The sequence below is a fragment of the Myotis daubentonii genome, chromosome 5 (assembly GCF_963259705.1).
Source record: "Myotis daubentonii chromosome 5, mMyoDau2.1, whole genome shotgun sequence".
In the NCBI taxonomy this organism is placed as follows: domain Eukaryota; kingdom Metazoa; phylum Chordata; class Mammalia; order Chiroptera; family Vespertilionidae; genus Myotis; species Myotis daubentonii.
In genome coordinates, this window is record NC_081844.1 from 22,133,047 (window position 1) to 22,142,001 (window position 8,955).

The 8,955-nt window shown below is 42.0% G+C and overlaps 1 protein-coding gene across 1 annotated transcript; it reads left to right on the top strand.

Annotated features, from left to right (window-relative positions):
- The first annotated feature begins 7,438 nt into the window (after window positions 1-7,438).
- On the top strand, window positions 7,439-8,392 carry LOC132234121 (olfactory receptor 7A17-like). The gene has a single exon (XM_059695172.1). The coding sequence runs from the start codon at window positions 7,439-7,441 to the stop codon at window positions 8,390-8,392; it is 954 nt and encodes a 317-aa protein (XP_059551155.1).
- Window positions 8,393-8,955: the final 563 nt, after the last annotated feature.

Consider the following 8,955-nt stretch of genomic DNA (forward strand, 5'->3'; position numbering starts at 1 on the left):
AAAGTGCCCTTGATTTTGGGGCTAAAGGAATTAAAACCAGAAATTGTGATTCTGTAATACAGTGTGTTTTTTTAGACTTGCTACTTTTATTTTTTAAAAAACATATCTTTATTGATTTTATAGAGGAAGGGAAAGGGAGAGAGAGATACATGAAAGATGAGAGAATAGTATTGATCTCCTGTCTCCTGCATACACACTCCTGGTGATTGAACCCACAACCCGGGCATATGCCCCGACAAGAAATCTAACAGATCCCTTCTGGTTCATAGGTTGATACTCAACCACTGAGAAACACAGGCCGGGCCAGAGTTGGTCCTTTCATTCTTGTCTTGAATTTCCTTTGTTTGTTTCAACTTCCCTATACAATTTAAGTAACCACTTTATTAAGCTTCCTGCTTTGTCTGTTATGTAGACAGTTTTTTTTTAACCTACACTAAGTTTTTTCAACCTGTCTTAAGAGTAATTTATTCTCAAATGACATATATCATTGTAAGTAATTTGTTCTTGTTTTGTAGGTAGAATAGTAAAAAGTAGTATTACTAAGGTGGAAAAACTGTACTTGGCTACCTAATCCATTATATATTTTCATTCCATAAAATCTGAAACCTCAGTTTCCACCATGTGTCCCTCATTCTCTGTACATTGGTATCTTAACTGCTCTTCCTGATATTATAGATTTTATCATTGTTCCCTATAAGTCTCAGTCTATTGATAGGGATGCAATAGGAGAGGAATGCCTGGCCACTGGCCTAGTTCCTACTACTTGTTCCTCAGACCAGAGTCAATATTCTGTGTGGATGGACTCTTGTGGTCCTTCTTATAATTACAACAACCATCATGGATCTATGAAAACATCAGGTTCATTACTCACAGGTCCTGTACCCCCAAAAGGCACACAGGAAGCTGTGTGTATGCATGTGTGTGTGAAAGAGAGAGAGAAATGGGCTTGGGCTGAAGGACTCTGCCTCCATGGGGAAGGGTATGATGGCTATGGTTTTGTGGGTTTGCTTTTTAAAAATGTATCTTTATTATTGAAAGTATTACAGATGTCCTTCTTTTCTTCCCCCATTGACCCCACTCTTCTCCTCTCCAGTCCCCTCCCCAGGCCTTCACCCCACTAATATCTGTGTCAATGGGTTATTCATATATGCACATAAGTTCTTGGTTAATTTCTTCCCTCCTCCCCTTCCCTCTGAAGATCCACAGTCTGTTGCACGCTTCCATGTCTCTAGATCTATTTTGTTTGGCACTTTATTTTGTTTATGGATTTCACATATAACTGAGATCACTTGATACTTTTCTTTCTCTGACTGACTTATTTCACTTAGCATAAAACTTTTCAGGCCCCTCCATGCTATTCAAAGGGTTAGAGATCCTTCTTTTTCACAACTGCATAGTATTCCATTGTGTAAATATACCACTGTTTGTGTGTGTGTGTGTGTGTGTGTGTGTGTGTGTGTGTGTGTGTGTGTGTGTGTGTGTTTTAATCTATGCTTCAATGGATGGGCACCTGTGCTGTCTCCATTTCTTAGCTATTGTAAATAACACTGAAATGAACATAGAGGTACATGTATTCTTTCTGATTAGTGTTTGAGAATTCTTAGCTTATATTCCTAGAAGTAGGATGACTGGGTCAAATGGCAGTTCCAATTTTTTTTTTTGAGGAAACTCCACACTGTTTTCCACAGTGGCTGTACCAGTCTGCACTCCCCCCAGCAGTGCATGACGTTTCCCTTTTCTCCACATCCTTACAAGCACTTGTTGTTAGTTGATGTATTGATAGCAGCCATTATGGCAGGTGTGAGGAGGCACCTCATTGTGGTTTAATTAGCTTCTCTCTAATGATTAGTGACATTGAGGGTTTATTCATAAGACTGTTGGCCATTTGTGTATCTTTCTTTGGAGGAGTGCCTATTTATGTCTTCTGCCCATTTTCTGATGGGGCTGCTTGTCTTCCTTTTGTTGAATTGGATGAGTACTTTATATATTTAGGTTTGCTTTTTATTTCAAACCTAAGAGGAGGAATTAAGGTAGTGTGGAGGTGGGAGTCTGAGCTGACGGCCAGGATGATGCACAGGTTTCCCAACACAATGATCAGGTACATGGAGAGGAAAAGCCCAAATATGAGGGGCTGCAGTGCTGGTTCCTCTGATAATCCCAGGAGAAAAAATTCTGTAATTCGTGTATCACTGCATTGTACCATGTGGCAGTGTTCAGAACTAGGATGAAAAATAATATGATTAATTTTACACATGTGGATAATAACACAGTGAAATGCTAGATTTTATGTTTTTATGTTTTTCAGACAAGACATTGTATACTTATATTGATTATATCATCTTTAATGGGTCTGCTGTGAAAACTGTGATTAGCAATTCTTGTCCTACACTCAGCTTTCCCCCAAGAGGTCATTTAATATACAGTCTTAATTGAAAATTCTTTTACACATTTGAGGAATTTATGTTGATTACTGACTATCTTCTAGGGTAAGAGTATAGAATGCTGAGAAATAAAGCATTCCTCAATGCATTGATGGAGAAAGAATATAAATTACCAAGTAGAAAAAAACATATGCTCTGTTAGATAGTGACAGATGCTATGAAAAAGAAAAAGCAGGTATATAATAGAACGAATGGAGGTGTTGTATTTTATGGAGGGTTCAGGAAGATCTGCAAACAAAGTGATATTTGAACAGAGTCCTAGAGGAAGACAGAGTGGGAGTCATGAATCTATCTGGGGGAAGTGTGTGCCTGGCTGTGGGAAGAGTCAGTACAAAGACCCAGAGGGTGGCATGTGTTTCAGATATTCAAGCCTACAACCCAGGCAGGTGCCTTGACCAGGGATCCAACCATGACCTCCTGAGCAGCACGGGCCAGGCAACACATGCTTGTTTTTTAAATCTAGACTCATCAAAATGACTTGCTAGTTGTAATAGCCTTCTAATGCATTTTAGACAGCCAATTTTATCATCTGAAAATGTGATTAATTTACTTTTACAGAAGACATGAACCTACTATTGCTTTTACTCTTTGGTTGCATAGATTTGAAATTTCAGAACAGTGATGACATACATGACAGTAGCAGGCATATTTGTCCTCTGTATGACCTTCAAGCACATTCCTCAAATATTTTCTTGTCAGGTCTGATATTAGTTGATGATCAAGGAAACTATTTTATGGTAGCTAAAAAATACCTTATGTACAGTTTCTTAGAAGTGCTTTTATACATTATCATTTGCATATCTCAAGATGATTCTACTATATTTGGATGATTTTTTCTATTAGTTTATTCTAAGACAATACAATTAATAAATTCTCAATATTAGAGGCTCATGGATTTCATGGTAGACTTCTTCTGCTCATAATTTAAATCAGGTAGTCTGCACTCCATACACTATTCTATCGATTCGAAGGCTGCCTTAGAAAGATAATTGCTTGTCAGGTTATTGGAACCATCAGCAGAAACCAAGGACGGCTCATGGCTGGACCTCCACTCAGCCAAGTTCTCCTTGCACTAAGGTTTGAGGTACTTCAGACTAACTTCAATGGACACTGGCATAGGGAGAGTTATATTGGGAGGAGAGTCAGGATGGTGGATGCGTCTGACAGTACATCAGGGGAGACTGAGCAGAGCCTGTGTGCTATAGATTTCCTGGACCTTCCCACTGGCAGAAAAGAAGCCAGATTTAACTCTTCTTCTAATTTTAAAATTTTGTATCTGATTTACTTACTGCCCATGTCCTAATTTACACACTTAATCAGGGGCCAGCAAAGTACTCCCCAAAGAACAAATCCCACCCCAGCCTGTTTTTGTAAAGAGGCTTTATCAGTAGGGTGATGGTAGTCCCGTAAAATATATGTCTACATTCTAACACCAAGTACCTGTAAATGTGACTTTATTTGAAAAAAAAAAAGGCTCTTTATAGATATAACTAGAGGCCTGGTGCACAAAAATCTGTGCACTCAGGGTGTCCCTCAGCATGGTGTGAGCCCTCTCACAGTCTGGGACCCCTAAAGGGATGTCCACCTGCTGGCTTAGGCCCGCTCTCCAGGGGATCGGGCCTAAGCTGGCAATCAGACATCCCTCTGGCAGCCAAGGAGCCCGTGGGGGATGTCCAGTTGCCATAGCGGAACAGGTCTAAGCTGCAGTCAGACATCCTTAGCTCTGCTGAGGAAGCAGGAGATGCTCCCACCACCACCACTGTCCTGGCAGCCATCAGCTGGCTTGTGGCTGAGCAGAGCTCCCCCTGTGGGAGCACACTGACCACCAGAGGGCATCTCCTGCATTGAGCGTCTGCTCCCTGGTGGTCAGTGTGTGCCATAGTGACAAGTCATTCTCAGTTGTTCTGCTGGTAGTGTCAATTGGCATGTTACCCATTTATTATATAAAATAAAGGCCTGGTGCACAGGTGGGGGCCAATAGTTTGTCTTGAGGGGTGTCCCAGATCAGTGTGTGGGTCCCGCTAAGGTGCCTGGCCAGCCTGGGTGAAGGCTTGAGGGCCATTTTCAGGATGCCCACAGGCCCTTCAGGCTGGAAGCAGGTATCAGGGATTTATTTATTTTCTATAATTGAAAATTTGTAGCCTTGAGTGGAGCTCAGGGCTGTCGAGGGCTGCCAGGAAGCTTGGCTTCCTCCACTGCCGGGGGAAACTAATGCCTCCTGCTTGCTCCAGCTCCATGGCCACCGCCATCTCTGTGACAGAGAAATTGTGTTAGGGAGTGACAGTTAATTAGCATATTACTCTTTTATTTGATCAGATTAATGATCTCAAGATGCAATCATCCTCAATTATCCAGTTGGACCCTAAAACCAATGACATAGCTCCTTATAAGAGATACAGTGGAGAGGCAAAGAGAAAAGAAGCCCATATGTCTCCTAAGATTGGAGTGATGCAGCCACAAAACCCAGGGATGCTTGCAGTCACTAATAGCAGGATGAGGCAAGGAGCTCAGCCTCCCTTAGAGCCCCTGGGGAGGCAGCCTTTCTGACATCCTGAGAAAAGACTTCTCACATCAAGAACCTGTTGAAATAAATTCCTGTTGTTTAAAGCCACCTGAGTTTGCACTTAGTTGTTACAGAATCCACAGAAAATGAATACCTACAGCCGAGCCCATCTGTGTGGGTATTGCCTACCAGTGCTTCCACACTACAATGGTAGAGTTAAGTAGCTGCAACAGCACACTGATGGTCCAATAATAATCTGTATCTAGTTCTTTACACATATGTTCACCAGTGACTGCTCTAAGTCACTATCAGGTACTGGTTTTATATTCATAGTACTCTTTTCCATCGTAAAGAAATTCTCTGAATAGCCTCGCTGACCAGAAAAAAAAAAATATGTACCTATGTGAGTTTAAAGATGTGAATGCATTTACCCCAGATGAAAAATATTGAATAATTGGATCTGGGGAACCTGTACAAAAGAAACTCTATCTATGCAGCCAAAATAATTTACTCTCCTTCAAGTGCATCTTCAGAATCAATCTCTGGTTTTCAAAGTTGAGGTCAAGGGGAAGTTTCTGGGAGGTTCCTGTTTGGGATGGGTGTGGTCAGGGACATCACTAAACCTCTGGGTCAGACACTCCATGTGACTCACAGCAGTTCAAGAGCTCATGATGTTATCCTGTCCATGTGTCCTGCATGAGCGCTTACATACCCTAGGGAGATGTTTATTCCAGGGGAGGAGAAGCCATCAGTAGGAAGGGAATATGAATCTGGACCCCAAGGTGAACCCATGGAGACCAAACTGGCAGAAAAGTTGCCTTTTATTTATGGTCCCTTGCTTTCAAGGGGGCTGAATTGCTTAGAGAACTGAGCAACAGTAAAACAGTCCATTTAATGAGGAGCTCTGAGAATTCAGCCTCTGGACCTCCCTCTGCAGACTCACTTGAGGCTCCTCAGCCACAAGCTAAGAGCATCCTCTCTGTGCCTCTCTAAGATGTTCTTCTGCTCTGGAAATCAGACACCTCACCTCCATTTCTTGCTCTTTCCACATCAATTGCCAAGGAGGAAAGACCAGTAGAGCCAAATCCAGTGAGTGACACCACTGGGGGTGCCAGAGTGAGCGCTGTGGGAAAGCATCGTGGGGAGAAGTAAAGCTTTTAATAACCGTGTCTTCTGGGGGAACAGTCAGGCTGATGAAATAGTGAAAGGGATGGACTCAAGATCCCACACATTTGGTGTCCTTAGGTCTGAAGGGCTTTCTTGCAACTTATTCCTCCTCAGCCCCTTTCTTCTCTCCATCTCAGAGCACAATTCCACATCCTCTCTCCTCCCACAGCAGGTACAGACCCTCCCTTCTGTCTGCTCAGCTCTCAGGATTCTGCTTTATTTCAACCTTAGCATTTCCTCTTCTCTGTGAAGCATTGACAGGGTGAGGCAGGCTTGCAGAGCAGAAAAGCACTGACTTAGCGTCAGGGAGGTGTGAGTTCTAATTCACTCTTCTACAGCTGGAGCCTGAGGGACCTGGAACACTTCTTACATTCTGTGCATCGTTCTCTCATTGACACAAGAGTGAGTATGAAGGAGATCTCAGAGAATGCTCACCGAGGAGCAGGTGCCATGGGTCTATTTTTCCTTGTATCTCAGCTCCGCTGTTAACCAAAGGAACTGGCCTTTTAAACTGTTCTAACATTTATTGTATTGAATTCCAGATAATTTTTACTGTGTCCCAAAATAAGAAATGCCTTTACACTGTGATCCAGCAATTTTTTGACACACCACACACACATAAACACACACACACACACACCCCACACACACACCTGAACAAAGAGAACCATATATCATCACTATGTATGATGCACTGTAATATTTTCCTTTGTGACTTTTTTACTCTATTCACCATTCTGGATCCTTTTTGCATCTTTAATACCTAAAACAAGTGTCATCTCAGGGCTTTTCCACTGCCTCTTTTCCTGAATAACCCTCACCCCAAATAACCCATGTCACTCCCGCTGTCTTCCTGGAGGTCTCTGTTCAATTGCCACCATGTTTGCAGGGCTGCCTGTCCCCCCAGTATAAAATAACACCCCATCCACTCTCTTTTATACCTACTTTATTTTCTTCACATGACACCATCTAACTTGGTATATGACATATTTGTTGTATATAATCTTTCACTATCATTATATTCTAGGAATTTTGTTTCTGAGCATACAGTACACTTTCACTAGAGGTGGAAAATATCAATAAATATTCCTTAAGTGCATGAAAGCATTTCTCATAAAAATAGTGTAATCCACAACCATCTTGGAAACAAAGTGTGAGGAAGACAGGAATTTCTACTCAGAGATGTCATGGGGGATGATACGTACAAAAAATAAATATTGTTGCTTTGTTACAAAATATAGTTGTAGCATTTCAACTATGCTTGTAATGGCCATCTCTGTAAAACATAATCATGCTATTTTTTCTTTCCTACTAGTCACCTCCACCCATGGAACCTGAGAATGATACTCTTATTTCAGAATTTCTTCTTCTGGGATTATCAGAGGAACCAGAACTGCAGCCCCTCATATTTGGGCTTTTCCTCTCCATGTACCTGATCACTGTGGTTGGAAACCTGCTCATCATCCTGGCCGTCAGCTCAGACTCCCACCTCCACACGCCCATGTACTTCTTCCTCTCCAACCTGTCCTTGGTAGACATCTGTTTCACCTCCACCACCGTCCCGAAGATGCTATGGAACATCCAGACACAAAGAAAAGCCATCACGTTTAAAGGCTGTATCACACAGTTGTATTTCTTCCTACATTTTGGAGGACTGGATGACTTCCTGCTAGCCGTGATGGCCTATGACAGGTATGTGGCCATCTGCCACCCCCTGCACTATATGGTCATCATGAACCCCCGTCTCTGTGGACTGCTGGTTCTGGTGTCATGGATCACAAGTGCCCTGCAGTCCTTGTTAGAAAGTTTAATAGTGTTGCAATTGTCCTTCTGTACAGACTTGGAAATCCCCCACTTTTTCTGTGAACTCAAAGAGGTGGTCCAACTTGCCAGTTCTGACACCTTTCTTAATAACATGGTGATGTACTTTATAACTGTGCTACTGGGTGGTGTCCCCCTTGCTGGTATCATTTACTCTTACTCTAAAATAGTGTCCTCCATTCATGCAATCCCATCAGCTCAGGGGAAGTATAAGGCATTTTCTACGTGTGTGTCTCACCTCTTGGTTGTCTCCTTATTTTATGGAACAAGCATAGGAGTGTATCTCAGCTCTGCTGCTGCCCAAAGCTCACACTCAAGTGCAGCAGCCTCAGTGATGTACACTGTGGTCACACCCATGCTGAACCCCTTCATCTACAGTCTCAGGAACAAGGACATAAAGAGGGCCCTGAAAAAATTCTTTGTGATGGCAGGTACAAAGGGGACAAGCATCTCGAGGTAAAAAGTCCCCTTGTCTTTGGGGCTAAAAGACTTAAAACCAGAAATTGTGATTCTTTAATCACAGTGTTTTTTTTAGACTTGCTACTTTTATTTCTTAAAAAAACATATTATTATTGATTTTAGAGAAGAAGGGAAAGGGAGACAGAGATACATGAATGATGAGAGAATAGTATTGATCGCCTGCCTCCTGCATACCCACTCCTGGAGATTGAACCCACAACCCGGGCATGTGCCCCGACCAAAAATGTAAGGCATCCCTCCTGGTTCATAGGTTGATGCTCAACCACTGAGAAACACAGGCTGGGCCAGAATTGGTCCTTTCATTCTGTCCTTGAATTTCCTTTGTTTGTTTCAACTTCCCTATACAATTTAAGTAACCACTTTATTAAGCTTCCTGCTTTCTCTGTTATATAGACAGGGTTATTTTTTTTAAACCTTTATTAAATTTTTTCAACCTTGATAGACATAAGGAGGAGTTTTCATTTACTTTACTAGAAATATTGATGTATTAAGAGTAATGTATTCTCAAATGACATATATCATTGTAAGGAATTTGTTCCTGTT